This window comes from Haplochromis burtoni, unplaced genomic scaffold (assembly GCF_018398535.1).
Source record: "Haplochromis burtoni strain Fernald_Lab_line unplaced genomic scaffold, NCSU_Asbu1 Contig_44, whole genome shotgun sequence".
In the NCBI taxonomy this organism is placed as follows: Eukaryota; Metazoa; Chordata; class Actinopteri; order Cichliformes; family Cichlidae; genus Haplochromis; species Haplochromis burtoni.
Genome location: NW_024582405.1, coordinates 1,728,339 through 1,744,618, shown reverse-complemented (window position 1 = coordinate 1,744,618; position 16,280 = coordinate 1,728,339). Strand labels below are relative to the sequence as shown.

The 16,280-nt window shown below is 41.7% G+C and overlaps 1 protein-coding gene across 1 annotated transcript; it reads left to right on the top strand.

The window, feature by feature from the left end:
- Positions 1–224: 224 nt before the first annotated feature.
- Positions 225–7,979, top strand: LOC102290382 (zinc finger protein OZF). Its single transcript, XM_014333216.2, has 2 exons — positions 225–499; positions 5,011–7,979. The coding sequence occupies exons 1-2, from the start codon at positions 328–330 to the stop codon at positions 6,180–6,182; spliced, it is 1,344 nt and encodes a 447-aa protein (XP_014188702.2). The 5' UTR covers positions 225–327; the 3' UTR covers positions 6,183–7,979.
- The last annotated feature ends 8,301 nt before the right edge of the window (positions 7,980–16,280 follow it).

Here is a 16,280-nt window from a genome sequence, read left to right as displayed (position 1 = left end):
TGTTGTTCAATCGGGGAACGCTCTCTGTTGAGGAGAAAAGTATGAATTTGTTTGTATACGGAAGTATCCATTGTTTAAATGTCCCGGTAGTCGAAAAGGATGCAGAGCTACTGAGAAATGCTAGGAGCTAACTGGGCGCTAACCGTATTGTATCATTCAAATATGTCGCAATGTTGGCAAAGAGAGGAAGTGACGTAAAATTTGCGCATGCGGGGTACCGATAGGGTTTCCGGTACGGATCGGGTAGTGACAGTAGCGTTAGCCTGTTATTAACCTTGTTGCGGATGGCTGTGTAGCCGATGAGTGTGGTAAATTGTTGCAGCAGCAATGTCTTCTGTTGGTGGGTGGAGGAGCGTCATTGGCGTGAGGCTGGATGGAGCATTTGAGGGAATCTTCACAGAGTTTGAAAGTAAAATGGAGCAGTGCGAGACAGAAGTGGAGCATCAGCGCAGACTGCTGGAAACCATCCGGAACCCCGAAATAAAGCTGCACAGAATAGGTGTGTAACATACAGCACGGCAGCAGGTGTGTTTCAGCAACATGTCACCTGGTTTAAGACAAGAAACGTTTCGTTTATGTCGGCATGTGGACACAGAGAGGGCTGACTGCAGAACATTAAAAACACGTGTTTTTTTGAATGGAGTTTGGTGTGAGTGCTGGAGTTAGGAAAAAGTGAGCTTTTACAGGGGCTCATTATTCTACTAGGAGTCAATAAAATATTTTTTAAAGAGAAATATAACTTTTATGAAATAAAACCACACAGCCAAAACGTCTTGGTGCATTCTCAATCATCCAGGTAAGTAAATCTCCAAAAGTTGATTCTGTTCATCTGGACGTAGTTACGTCCAGATGAACACACACAGCCAAAACATTAACCCACTCTTAGGCTCTGTTAGAAAATAATAAATTAAATATTAGACACATTGCTATAAAGTCTAATGGCACTTTATGTTATCCTATTGTCAGACAGTTCAACATCTGACCCATTAGAATTAGTGCAACTTTAAAGCATAATATTAATATATTATAGTGTAATGTTCTGTTCAACCCCCTCTCATTTACCTGAAATTTTTATGGTTTAAAATTGGGACAGTTTTATGGTGAGAGAGAACTTCAGGCTTTTATTTTGAAAAGTTGTTGACATCAGAATCAGAATACTTTATTGATCCCTGGGGGAAATTATTTACATATTATTATTATATTATTATATATATATATGTTCAAACATTTTCTCAGATTTCAGTGTGTGAGGGGGAAATTGTGGACCATCAGATTTTAAAAATTGGAGATGGGCAAAATTGAATGGCCCTTATGCTTCCAGACTTCCATTTAGCTTGAAATTGCATTTGTGCCCTGCCCTGCAACAAGTGACGAAAGAGGAGTTAAGAAAACTGTAAGTCAACAGGAAACACCTGGAAGATGTGAGGGTCGAAACAAACTACCATACAGTGGGGCAAAAAAGTATTTAGTCAGCCACCGATTGTGCAAGTTCCCCCACTTAAAATGATGACAGAGGTCAGTAATTTGCACCAGAGGTACACTTCAACTGTGAGAGACAGAATGTGAAAAAAAAATCCATGAATTCACATGGTAGGATTTGTAAAGAATTTATTCGTAAATCAGGGTGGAAAATAAGTATTTGGTCACCTCAAACAAGGAAAATCTCTGGCTCTCACAGACCTGTAACGTCTTCTGTAAGAAGCTTTTCTGTCCCCCACTCGTTACCTGTATGAATGGCACCTGTTTGAACTCATCATCTGTATAAAAGACACCTGTCCACAGCCTCAAACAGTCAGACTCCAAACTCCGCCATGGCCAAGACCAAAGAGCTTTCGAAGGACACCAGGAAAAGTATTGTAGACCTGCACCAGACTGGGAAGAGTGAATCTACAATAGGCAAGCAGCTTGGTGTGAAAAAATCAACTGTGGGAGCAATCATCAGAAAATGGAAGACATACAAGACCACTGATAATCTCCCTCGATCTGGGGCTCCACGCAAGATCTCATCCCGTGGGGTCAAAATGATCATGAGAACAGTGAGCAAAGATCCCAGAACCACACGGGGGGACCTGGTGAATGACCTGCAGAGAGCTGGGACCAAAGTAACAAAGGTCACCATCAGTAACACACTACAACGGCAGGGAATCAAATCCCGCAGTGCCAGACGTGTTCCGCTGCTGAAGCCAGTGCATGTCCAGGCCCGTCTGAAGTTTGCCAGAGAGCACATGGATGATACAGCAGAGGATTGGGAGAATGTCATGTGGTCAGATGAAACCAAAGTAGAACTTTTTGGTATAAACTCAACTCGTCGTGTTTGGAGGAAGAAGAATACTGAGTTGCATCCCAAGAACACCATACCTACTGTGAAGCATGGGGGTGGAAACATCATGCTATGGGGCTGTTTTTCTGCCAAGGGGACAGGACGACTGATCCGTGTTAAGGACAGAATGAATGGGGCCATGTATCGTGAGATTTTGAGCCAAAACCTCCTTCCATCAGTGAGAACTTTGAAGATGAAACGAGGCTGGGTCTTCCAACATGACAATGATCCAAAACACACCGCCCGGGCAACAAAGGAGTGGCTCCGTAAGAAGCATTTGAAAGTCCTGGAGTGGCCTAGCCAGTCTCCAGACCTCAACCCCATAGAAAATCTGTGGCGGGAGTTGAAAGTCCGTGTTGCTCGGCGACAGCCCCAAAACATCACTGCTCTCGAGAAGATCTGCATGGAGGAATGGGCCAAAATACCAGCTACTGTGTGTGCAAACCTGGTAAAGACCTATAGTAAACGTTTGACCTCTGTTATTGCCAACAAAGGTTATGTTACAAAGTATTGAGTTGTATTTTTGTTATTGACCAAATACTTATTTTCCACCCTGATTTACGAATAAATTCTTTACAAATCCTACCATGTGGATTCATGGATTTTTTTTTCACATTCTGTCTCTCACAGTTGAAGTGTACCTCTGGTGCAAATTACTGACCTCTGTCATCATTTTAGGTGGGGGAACTTGCACAATCGGTGGCTGACTAAATACTTTTTTGCCCCACTGTATATGGTAAAATGTTGATGAAAAAGGGAACTTGTCTAACTGTTTTTAGCTTTATTCGATGATTACGTTGCCTAGCGTGAGGCTTTGGCCTTCCGTCAAACAGAAACTGTGAGAACTATTCTTGTCAAGCCCGTTATGAATAATATAGGCTTACTCGCATTGCATTCTCTACAACGGTCATATCATAGTTATGCTTAGTGTATTACTAAGAAGTGTTTTGCTTGTAATAGCATACGTGCTTGCACAGTGACAGCTGTCACTAACTGTAACTGATGCATGTTATGTTATCTACTTACGCATGAAGGGGCGTGGACCCTAACCCTGTTTTTTTTAACCAGGAAGAACACCATGTGTGGTTGAGAAGTCTACAATTTTTTGGCTAATTCCTGGAAAGTCACTTGCTTAGTGGAAATGTGTTAGGAAGAATAGAAAAAGTCTTAAGAAATGAGAAGTGCAGCGCTCAGAGGATCAGATCGCACTTACACTAGACTCGTCAACAGTGTTCTTCAGTGTTGAAACTACAATGTCCGCAACATGGACTACAATATGAGCACATTTTCAAACAGAAACGCAATATGACAAAAACATATAAACACGTGAATGTTAAAGAACATGGCACATGTGGCTAAATATATTTTTCTTTCCTTTCCACATTTTCAAAGTTGTTCTGTGACTGAAATATTCCCTTCATCCATCACTTAGCCAATTCAGGGTGTCTGTGGTGGCATATGCTGGCAATACAGCTTCTATATTGTATTGCCAGCATAACTCTAAATGCTGCAGTGCAGCAGCAGATATTGCTAATGCAAACCTATAAAACTATAGCTTCCATACACTTTGATTATTTTAATACAGCTCATTATGTGGATTTGGAGGTTATATAAATTTATGTGAAGGCGAAACCTCGAGAAGAAGCGGGTGTTATTCTTTCAGTGGTGTCCAGTGTCTCCTCTGCTAAAGGAGGCAATAAAAGAAGCAGTGAAGCGCCTTTCCTTAATATTTAGAGAATGCAAACAGCTCTCATTATTAGCCAAGCAAGCTAAGCAAAACGAACTATTTGACAGCTCCCTTGTTGTTAGCCTTGAGTAACGCATTATCTTTACTTCACCTGAGGCTTTTCTCTAATATGTGCTTCCTCATCTCCTCCGTCCCGCTGGCTGTGACCCGGAAGTTAATGGCAAGAAGTAATGTTGAAGGATGCCTCAAATCCTGAAATGTATCAGGAGGATAGAGGAGAAAAGAGAGTGCTGGAGGAGCAGCAAGCAAGGATGCACAGGTGCAACCTGCACAGGAGGAGGAGGACTCTTTGAACACCCTCACTGTGTCTATACCCCTCACACTGCACCATTTATTTATGGTGGCCCTAAATATAAAATTATATTATATCTTATTATATTGCCAGTTGTTTCTTTTCTTTTATCCTCTCCTCACTACCTCTGGTGTTGGCATGTTTGTTGGAAGGAACTAAGATCTCTTCCACTGCCTCACAAGGGTTTGTAGATGGGTATAGTGTGATCCACAAGCACACAGTAAGATTTGCAAATGCACACTCTAATCCACACACATATGAAGCATTTTGACAACGCCTAAAACTATTTTACAATGAATAACAATATTATATAAATAACAGTAACTGATGCACTAACCTTTTAAGTTCATCGTGACAAATTGGATCATTTTGTCTTTCCAAACCTTCCTACAGAGAGTGTAAAACTACATGTAACATCCCCCTCGCTCACTTGCAAAACCTTAAGTACAGGTGCACCAGTGGATGCGCAAGGATCCACTGGTGCAAGCTGAGTTCAAGTCCCAGTGGAAAACTGGGACACCTGGGTTCTTCTCTATACCTGCATTTTTTTTTGTGTTTGTTCGGGGAGGGGAGGGCAAATGTCTCTCCACACCGTCACATCCCAACTAACGATCTGCTCACGTTTTGCCTCATGTCCCTTTGTCCCTGTAGACCAACGCTGCATCTGTACAAAGAAGGAAGAGGAAATCTCTATCCAGGAGAAGAACGCCAGTCTGGATCCAGAGGATCAGAAACCTTCACTGATTAAAGAGGAGCAGGAGGAGCTGTGCATTAGTGAGGAAGGAGAGCAGCTTGTGCTAAAGCAGGAAAGTGATGCCTTCATGGTGACTCCTGTTTGTGAGGGCAGTGCCGAGCTTCTGTCCTGTTTTGTACCTGAGAGTCGAGAACAGGAAGGAGTCAAATGTGAAAACTCAGGAATGCCCTTAAAAACGGAGCCGAAACCAAAGAAAGTCTGTAACAACACAGATGAAAACACACAAGTCTGCAGGAATAGTTTACAAATAAAAGAACTTTGTGGTACTACGAATAATAATATAGATGGGACGCTTTACTCCTGCAGCTCCTGCACGGAGACATTTGAACATGAATCAACGCTTAAAAATCACCTACGAATCCACGCAGACGATGAGCCGTATTCCTGCATGACATGTGGGAAGGTTTTCAACTACAGCGCTTCCTTCAAGCTCCACATGAAAGTCCACACGGATGAGAGGCCGTACTTCTGTGAGAAGTGCGGCAAAACGTTCAGAAGAAATGATAAGCTGCGGCTGCACATGAGAACGCACACGGGGGAAAAGCCGTACCTCTGCATCACCTGCGGAAAAAGGTTTAACGACCCGTCGGCGTTCAGGAGGCACACGGCCATACACACCGGCGAGAAGCGGCATTCTTGCAAAACCTGCGGCAAACGTTTTGCCCACAGCAACAGCTTTCTCTGCCACATGAGAACCCACACAGGTGAGAGGCCTTACCTCTGCACCACCTGCGGGAATAGATTTGTCAACGCCTCAAAGCTTAAAAGGCACACGAGGACACACACGGACGAGAAGCCTCACGTCTGCAACACCTGCGGGAAGAGGTTCATTCGCCTTTCCAGGTTGACGAGTCACACGAGGATTCACACGGGTGAGAAGCCGTACTCATGCCAAATATGCCAGAAGGACTTCGCTTACACCACTTCCTTGAAGGTCCACATGAGAGTCCACACAGGCGAGAAGCCGTACGTTTGTGAGAAATGTGGGGAAAGTTTCAGTCAGGCGGGGAGCCTAACCACCCACATTAGAAGGCACGCAGGTGAAAAAAAAGTCTTGAAACACCTGTGAGGAGAAAATATGAGCGAAAATGAGTTGATTAGGTTTTGGTTTAAAGAGGGTTGTGTAACTTTACTGTGCGTTATACTGTACATGATGAGCCTGCCTTTAGATTCAAGTCTAATGTTGTGTTAATGTGGTGCGTCAGCAGTAATGCTCCAAGTGCTCGAGTTGCACTGCACAGCAGAGGACAACAAAAAAAAATGGCTTCAAGGTAAGAAAATAGAAGTCTGCAGTCTTTTTAATGACCAGCAGGTGGCCAGTCTGGACTCAAACGCTGGTTTTAGGTCATATTTCATAAAATGTTGTAAATTATGCTCTGTAATGAAGGCAGATGAGGATTAATAGAGTATATGTACTGTCTGAAATCCTGGGCAGAAGCTCCCCCACTTGTTTCAACACCAAGATGGTGAAAACCAGCTTGAGGCTTCGTGACATGATGTTATGGTGGATACATCCATCTTTTAGATGCAGTTTGTGGGGGCATCTTTTTATGATGAAATCCTTAAAATCTGAGAATTCACCAGCACTTCTGAAGTATTTCATCTCTAATCGTGATATATGTATGCGGGATTATGTGTTAGTCTCTCATGTATATTAGAGGACTACAGGCTTGTTTTTAATAAATAATATAAGATGGGAAGGAGTGATGAAATGAGAGGCCGGCTGGCTCTTGTGGTTCATCTGAATCAGTTGAAATCTGAAAAATCGACCCTGCCAGTTTTTGTTTTTCTTCTTTTTTTTTTTTGTAAACAAAAAAATGTAGTCTCAAAGAGTGTAAAGGACAATAAAAATTCTTTTCAATACAAATATCTTTTTCGTTTTCAATTATTCAAACATCACTTCCCAAATTACTGGATCAAATGATTATTGGACACCTACCTGTGACTGACATCAGATTACATACAGTAATTAATAGGACACGGCGTGCTTGGTAAATTTGTAATTGTTATATGAAGTAGTGTTTGACTATTTTATGGTTTTAACTTAATTGTTTCTGGTTTTCATTAATAGCTGGCGTTAACTAGCTAGCTTGCTATGGAGAGGTTCACCTGCCACTATTGATTAAACACAAACTTTTACAGTACACGTGATGGACATTCTCAGCAGAGACAGATGTGACTGCTGTCTGAAGCCACTCTGTACAGCCAAGCCACCTGCAGCAACTGCTGCTGTGTCAGATTTTCATTGTCCCATCCCTCTTATCCATTTTTAAAGCTCCTTCTGACTTCATGGTCGTGGCAAGACAATGATTATTGGGACAGCTAGTAAAAACTATTTAAAAGTCAACTTCAACTTGACACTTTTGCTTATTAATTACACTTGCACACAAGGTATTGAGGTGATATTCAACTGAATCTCTTTTTATTCAAGCATTAAGGAAATGTTCACAATACATTGGAGATATTTAGGGGAAATAAACACTAGACTCATGTCTGGGATAATAATGCTGATTTCAAGCAAAAAACTAAAAAGCCAATAAAAAAACATACCTGAGGACAGAGGTGCGTACAGGTGAATTCTGAGTGGAAGCAGTACGTGAAATGTACGTGATTGAGGAGCTGACTTGAACAAAATCAATTGGTTGCATTAAATATACACTCGCCGGCCACTTTATTAGGTACACATGTTCAGCCACTTGTTGAAATAGATTTCAGATCAGCCAATCACATGACAGCACCTCAGTGCATGACCTCCTGATCAAACGGCATCAGAATGAAGGAGGTGATTTAAGAGACTTTGAATGCATCATTATTGTTGGTTCCAGACAGGATGGTCTGAGCATTTCAGAAACTGCTGATCTGCTTTTTATTATTATTTTATTCAAACCTTGAAGCAGATGGACTACAGCAGCAGAAGACCACTCCTATCATCTAAGAACAGGAAGTGAGGCTAACTCCTTGGGTGAAGGTGGGTGGATTGTTCCCTGGCTCTTGCAGTCCACATGCTGAAGTATCTTTAACCAGGACTTTGAACCCCAAGTCGCCCTGACGGTTTCACTGGAGTGTGACTGTTAGTGGCCGACAAAGTGCCTGTGCATTGATAACAGTACTGTATGAACTTCGAGATTCCCCATCATATGAGCATGAACCAAATGTCTTCATGCTTAATCTATTCTATGAAGAATTACAGCAGTTCAATGAAGTGTCAACTCAGTGAAGTGTCCAGCTAGTGTGTCTGCAACATACTCAAGTTATTTTCTTCACATTCTTCTTCTACTTAAAATTTCAGATTATTTCGTTAATATGAAGGACAGATGATAAAATATTTTATGAACACATGGATATGTATTCACTAAATTGTGCCTGGGCTATAACTGTGCATATATTTGCCTGGCCTGGTCCTTACCTGGCACTTATTTTCAGATGCAGCAACAGCCCCCCTCTCCTCCACCTTCCTTTTTCAGCAGGTGACTTGTCCACGGTGTAGACAAGCATGCAGATAATTGCAGACTCACTCCTGTTTACCTATAATATCAGTGTTCAAGCTGACAGTTCATCACAGGCCAAAACAGCCCTCTGGCCACCAGGACATGTCCTGGTGTTCCCCACAGGCCACCGATCCGTATACTTTCACTACACATCACTGGAGGATCAAGTCGAATCAAAGCCCCCCTCCACTTGTTGTTGTGCTGGAGAAATGAACAGTCCTCTCTGCTTTTGCAATCCTTAAACCTGTTTCTATCCTCAAGAAAAATCTCAAAAACTGCTTACTGCCTGCCTGTGATTGCTTTACCGTCTGCTTTAACTGCCTGTTTGGTAAATCGTGGTCTGCTGAGCTTTTAATGGTTTGTTGCTGTGCTCATATTCTCAGCTAATTTACCTGTGGATCCATTTGTGGTGCAACATTCGGACATTTGCACTGCAGAGCTGTAGACGTACAAAAAATAAAGGCTGATACATTTCTTTCATGATAAAGTAAGAATAAAAGAAATGACGATGTTTGGAGACAATGAGGGGAAATGCTGGGGTTATAGACACACACCTTCTAACAGAGTGCCGATTTCCTGAATTAAAAATGTGCATTTCTTTGAAAGCACTTTCATCTCAAAATACCAGCAGTCAGCAGCTTAAGTCCACCCACATCAGTGTCAACCATCAAACACCGGTGTGGGTCCAACCCCGTGTCAGCTCCTGAAATCTTTCATTAAATAAATCGCCCATAATTTCAATGCTTCCGGCCTTTGCCAGATCAAAAGGCAGAGCGTGGATTTCATCGGCATAAATTATTCAGTGCATCCTGTGACAGGTGGAGCTGTGGCACAACAAAAAAAGGTACATACCTGTCATCCGTCTTGTTAAATATGAACAAATCGCCCTCTGTTTATGACCAGCGTATAGGACCTTGAGTCAGACTTGTGGGGATGTAACGCTTCCCTCGGCAGAATACTAAGCAAGGATTTTGGGTGTGTGAACATGGGCACAGTGGATTAGCATGGAAACAACACTGGCAACATCCACTAAAAACAATCCCTGCAGAGCAATTCAGAGTCATGAAGGGAAGCGTATCAGTAGCAACATGCACAAACACACATGCACTGCACATACAGGCCATCAGCCCCACTACACACACACACACACGCACACACCAGTCTCGCTGGCAGTAATCAGAGTGCAGTGTGTTTTTCACAGCGGTGTAATTCATCAAAGTGACGGCTGCCAATGAGTCTCAGTCAGCCAGACAGCCACAGCTAATCAATCATCAATCTACCTGCTCTTTGTCTGCAGCCACCACTGCCATATTTCACGACACACACACACATTTATACACACAGTCTCCCTTTGTATGGTTGCCTTCTGCAGCTCCTTGTCCAGATCACTGTGTAGAGCAAGGCACTAACACAACCAGGGTTAGGAGTTTAATTCCCTCATTAAGCTGACTTGAGAGAGAAAGTAATTAAGCGCCCATCGTGTTTATTGAGGAAGACAGATGGGCGTTACATTAGTCTGATTTTATGAGCTCATATTTAATATCTTTAAAGGATTAGCCTCATGATGTTCTTCTTAGCTTATGTTAGCATAAAAATACAATTTGTCTGATTAACCTGTAAACAGACAGAGTGGGGCTGCAGGGGAACTCACAGGAAGTGAGTCTACAATGCAAGATTCAATAATCACACCACAGGAATTTCTGCTTAAAGGTGCTTACTAGAAATGTTTCCATACGGTTCAGGTGTTTTGCCAAGAGTTTTTAGTAGAATAGAATATAATGGAAAAGAATAGAACTTTATTGTCTTTGTACATGTACAATAAAATTGTGGGTGCTATACACCAGCTGTGCCAGAATCAAATACAAATTGTAGACAGCAGGAATAAATAAGAAATATGGGAAATGTATGCAAAAATAAGAGAAAGACACACATTTAAGAACAAGTTCAAAGTGCTTGGAGAGCAAAGAAAAGACTTGGTCTATATAGAGTCTGTGTGTGTGAGTGAGTGGCCTGAGTGGTGAGGGTTACTCAGGCCGTGGATCAGATTGGTGAAGTAGGTGGGCAGGGGTGGGGTGTGGGGGCATAGTGTTTGTTAACAGTCCAAATGGCCCAGAGGGCAGTGATCAAGCAGGTGGTGGGTGAGGTGCAAGGGGTCATCTGTGATGGCCCTGGTTTTCCTGAGACAGGAGGCCTCACGGGGTGGCAGATGGCAGCCAATGATTTTTTGGGTGGTGTTAATTAACCTCTGTGCAGCCTTCCTGTTCTCAGGCGTGGCCCCTCCAGGCAGTAGGAGAGCTCGCTCTCCACTAGGGGGCGGTAGAAGGCCAGCAGCATCTTCTGGTCCAGGTTATTCTTCCTTAGGACACAGAAGAAGTGCAGCAGCTGCTGGGCCTTCTTTACCAGGGCAATGGTGTTGTGGGTCCAGGTGACATAGGCAAAGACGTGTGTGCCCAGAAACCTGAAGGTGGAGATAGAATCCACCTGTTCTCCATTCATAGTCACAGGGGAGTGGACCTGTCTGCGCCTCCTAAAGTCCATTATGAGTTATTTTGTTTTAAGGACGTTCAGCTTCTGGTTGTTTTCTGAGCACCAGCAGGACAAGTTCTCTACCTCCACCCTGTATGCTGTTTCATCTCCATCAGAGATGAGCCGAACACCGTGGTGTCATCAGCATACTTGACGATGATGCTGGTTGGGTGGGTTCGTGTGCAGTCATAGGTGTACAGGGTGTAAAGTAAGGGACTGAGAATGCAGCCCTGCAGAGATCCGATGGTGAAGGACAGCGGGGTGGGAAAGGTGGAGGTCGGGATCATACTGATTGAGGCCGGTTTGTGAAGAAATCTTTGTTCCAGGAGCAGGTGACAGTGCTGAACTGAAGGTTGTCCAGTTTGGTGTTGAGGATGTCTGGGATTACGGTGCTGAAAGCTGAGCTGAAGTCCACAAAGAGTATCCTCACATAGCTCCTGTTCTCCAGCTGGCTGAGCGCTCTGTGATGGGTGATGGTGATGGACTAATTTACTCTGTAGGGGGTGCAGGGGAGGGGTGGTATCAAACCAAGCAAAGACAGAGCCTGGATTTCACTAGTCAGCCAAGGTTTTCGGTTAGGAAAAACCCAGATGGTTTTGGTTATCATCATACTTTCTACACAGCACTTAATGTAGAAAAGGACAGACTGAGTGAAGGTCTCTGCTGTTCAAAGGACCCGTATGGCTGACCACCTTGAAATTTAGTATTATGTTGGAATTTTTCAACTGAATTCAATTCAGTTTTATTTATATGGCGCCAACAACAGTCGCCTCAAAGCGCATTTATTTTGTAAGGTAAAGACTGTACAATAATACAAAGAAATTTTAAGATGATGTTGTGAACTTGTCGCTTACTGTGACTAAAAATGTAAAACTGTTTGTTTTTACTTGGGAAGCAACAAATTACAGATACTTCGTTTCTGTACTTAAGTAGAATTTTCTGTACTTTAATTAAGTACTTATTTTTCTAACTTTTTACTATTACTCCCTAATTTTTACATGAATATCTTTGCTTTCTATTCCTTACATTTTCAAAGCAGGCTAGTTAATTTATGTTCATTTATATAATTTGCAGTGGGGTCAAAGACAGGCAGGTAATTTCAAATGCAACGTTTCTGCCAGCTCAACACACATCAGCAAAAACACAAACACCACCTGTTTGTGTGCAGTTTGTCACACAGTGTGTTGCTAGCTGAAGTTCCAGCTGCTGCATTTCAGAGGGAGAGAAAAGAAAGCATGCTAACTTCACTCAGATGGAGAAAGATGTAAGAAAACAGGGGAGGAGGAGGAGAGGTTATATTTAACGATAAGGCCTGCTCAGTGGCATTTGATAAACTTCAGATTTAATGGCATGTTATGTCACCATTTTTTATCACATATTGGACCTTTATGGGATGTGTTTTGATAAATTATGAATTTTCATATTGTGAAATGTCCTGCACAACAAACTAAGCTGTACTAACTTTGTGTTATTCAAATGTTGCGTACTGTTGCAGTACTGTGGTGATTTGCACTGTAAAACTCTGTGTTGGACAGGTGCTCAGTGGCTGTGGTTTTGTTTAATTCCGTTTTTTAAAATCCACAAAGAGCAGCAGGTCAACTGATCACAGCCTGAACTCAAAGAAAATTTCCTTCAGCTCACTTTAGAAAACATTGTGAGATTCTTTTCTCCATGGTGAGTCACTCCAACAGATCTTAGTGCTACTACATCTACTGAATCTCACTTTAACCCCAGACTTATCTTATTTTCCTGTTTAGATGTGGAGGCAAAGTCACCCTCTACACCTCAAGAGGTCTGGAAGTGTATGCAACAGAAAATAGTTTGGGGGGTTTTGTTCTCTATAGAGTCAAGCTGAGTGCATTCATCAGAACTCAAATTTACATTCAAATAAGACTTGTCTTCTAATGCTAATATAATTTTATTGTCTTATTAATATAGCACAAGGTTCAGTTAGCTTTGCATAAAATATGATGCATGATGTTTTGGAGTGTTTCATGGGGTCCCACTGGATCATCCAGCTAATGCTTTCTTTGCATTAGCTGGACTTGACAATAGCTAACACCCCAGTGTGAGATAACTGGTATCACAACGATGGTTATCAAATTTCTCTGGTAAGCCAGGCTCTCTGCTTCAGGCTCTGTGTGCACTCAAGTAAAACGGGCACAAAATGATCCTCATGAGTGCCGCAGACTCCATCCAGGGAGGCTATCAGATGATGATGATAAAGAACATACAGTGCATGTGGAAAACATCACTTGTTCCACATTTTGTCATGTTACAAAATTATTCCGAACTGGATTTAATTCATTTTTCACCTTTGAAATTCTTGCTTGGAATTCTGGTAAATTTATGAAAAAACACAAATATAATGTGTACATAATGGTGCGCTCCTGGATAAGTCAGAAGTCAGAATTTATGAGGTCCAGGGTGGAATTTGAATCTGTTATGTAACCTTAAACTCAGATTTCCCACTTGGAAGGCCCGACAACCCCGAGTTACCAAGATGGTGTCACTGAATATAAACAGAATTAAAACTGTAAGAGTTTTGTTCTGTACTGCTACTGTCGTGTGTTTGTGAGTCAGGTTCAAGCGCAGGCTCCTTTGTTTCTTGGCTGTCAGCTTTGGGTCATCGGCTTGTTGGAAGATAGATCTAGCTCCAGACCAAGATCCAGGAAACATCAAGGTTGACCCCCAAAAAGTCACCAAAGAGCTCATGTTCAATAAATTTTACACTGTTTGAAACATGAAAAGTCTACTTTTGAGTGTAAAAACTTGCAGTACCATTAATGTCCACTTGAGGCTTACTCCAAAAGTGAGTTAATCTCTATAGACTCCTATGTTAAAATCTCAAAATTACAGCATAAATAAACATGTTTGCAGCCTGATCCAAAAACCTGTTTTGGTTTCTATAGTTAACTTCCCCCCTTCATAAAAACTGCAGTAGGGTTGAATTCTTAATATAGCTGAAGCTTTTAAAATGTAATTGGCTTTGAGGTTGGGCATTAACGGGAGTGTGCCAATGAGTTCCGACTAAGCCAATCACACAGCTGGACCTTTTATCAGTGTTTGTGCTGTTGACGCAATTTGGATAATTTAATAAGAAAGTCTTGAATGTGATTAATTGTACCGACACTGAACAAGACGTCTGCACTTCAGAAAAGCTTTACAGGTGTTAATCGCCCCCAGAATTTCACCGAATCCTTAAACCATCCACTCAAGCCAGGTTACTGCAATCACTGCAATTAACCTCCTAAGACCCGAACTCTTTCATGGCATGCATTTTTAATTTTTCTTTGCTATTTGGGCTGATTGGGACCTGATGAATGTAAAAACAAAGAAATATCTTTTCACCTTTTGTAGAGGATATCAGGCCCTTGTAGAGCAAAATTTAATACTGTGGTCTAGACAGGCCAAAATGTGATGTCCACATATGTGGACGCCAGGTCGGATGTTAATTCTTCTACTACTACCACTATACACCTGTATAGCCACTCAAGTTTGTTGTATGATGTTAAATTCTCAGCTGAAATGTATGATTAGTGGGACTGCTCCTCTGAAACAGTTGGCAGCTTTGGAGGAATAAATAATGTGGTACGAGGCATTTAAAGTAGGGGGCAATTAATCTTACCCAGCACATTGTCCAGGTTGTTAACAAGTCCTGTATTGATGTAAGTGAGATATGCCATTTGTACCTTAATGGACTTGAGGAATTGCTCAATTTGTTTCTTCCATAATTGAAGAGAAGATGAAACCAGTTCTGTATGATTCCCTCCGATCAATATTCACTTTCTACTCCTGTATCCTGTCAGAGAGGAACATAATTGCGTCAGCGGATTTAGTTTGCAGAGGCTTTAACTAACCCTTTGTTCCATACATCTCACTCTGCTTATTTATTCTAATTTCAATTTCAAGGCAAATCTACTTTGAATACAGTTATTTTTAAATCTATTAGAGCAGTTACGGTTGAAAAATAAGACTGATTTTCCATATTTTGGGAGTAGATGAAGGCTTTCTTCCTTCAGTAGCTGGTGTGCTGGATCATTGCCTCCCTCATTCTTTCTATGAAATACAAAACACTGTTATTCTGTCTCTTCAAAGGCTTCATTACAGAGACTACGAGAGAAAAGGTTTTTACACGGAGAGAAATGAAGTGTGGGGAGTGGGTGTGCTGCTGAAAAAAAATGGTTTCATTACACGGGGAGGGAGTGAATGAGGTTTTTAAATAACATCCTAAATGCACCTTGGTTCATTGTGCTGTCCCGCTCTCTCATGCTATTCAATTTACATCCCACTGCCTGATGTTATGCCTGTCCTTTTTTATTTCATGTCTCTGTGTGACACATGCTACAGTTAGATCGATGGGCTGATCTATGGGGACAATATTTGGCCTTAAAATTTAGTCAGCCTGTGTTATAATGGCTGGGTGTTTTTTTCTTGTATTTTTTGTTCTTTTGTTTTATTTTCATAAAAAACAATGTCTTCAAATTACAAAAGGATGATTATCTTTTGCTCCCAGTGTTGGAAGTGTTTTAAGGAGCACAGTGTGTTTCTTTTGAGAAACAAGTATGAAAATCTGATTTAATCAAGGGGTCGCAGTCAGTCCATGCTGGAAACAAGGCATTTACGGACCTCAATCAAACTATTATTTTATGCTTGTGTATTTCTTTCACTGGGAAACATGCTGATAAGAATGCCTGTGATCTGAAAGCAGCATGCGCAAAATGATATTAGCTTTTCTCTTCAACCAGCACAGACTCAAAAGTCTGCTAGCATGACTGTGGAAAATGTGTTTTGAGTGGAATGCTTCTGCTCATACACATTCACATATGTTCACGATGTATTTGTGGAGTACCCGAGTCTCCAATAAGGGGCAAGTCAATGTAGAAGTGCCAAAAACTGCCATTTGCCAACAGATTCTGCCATTAAAATACTTTAAAGACTCAAAAAGCATATTTAGAACCTGGTGCAACAGATGGTTAGTTTTCACCTTAATGTTTTGGGGGTTTTGTGTGTGGTGGGGGGGGTAACTCATCTCGAAGACAAGAGCCTCACCTCTGCTAAGAGGTGTCATTAAACTGGTTAATTTAACCATGTTTAGCCTTTTTTTTTTCAATATATTTTTACTGATTTTATGATTGAGCAGCATACAACAA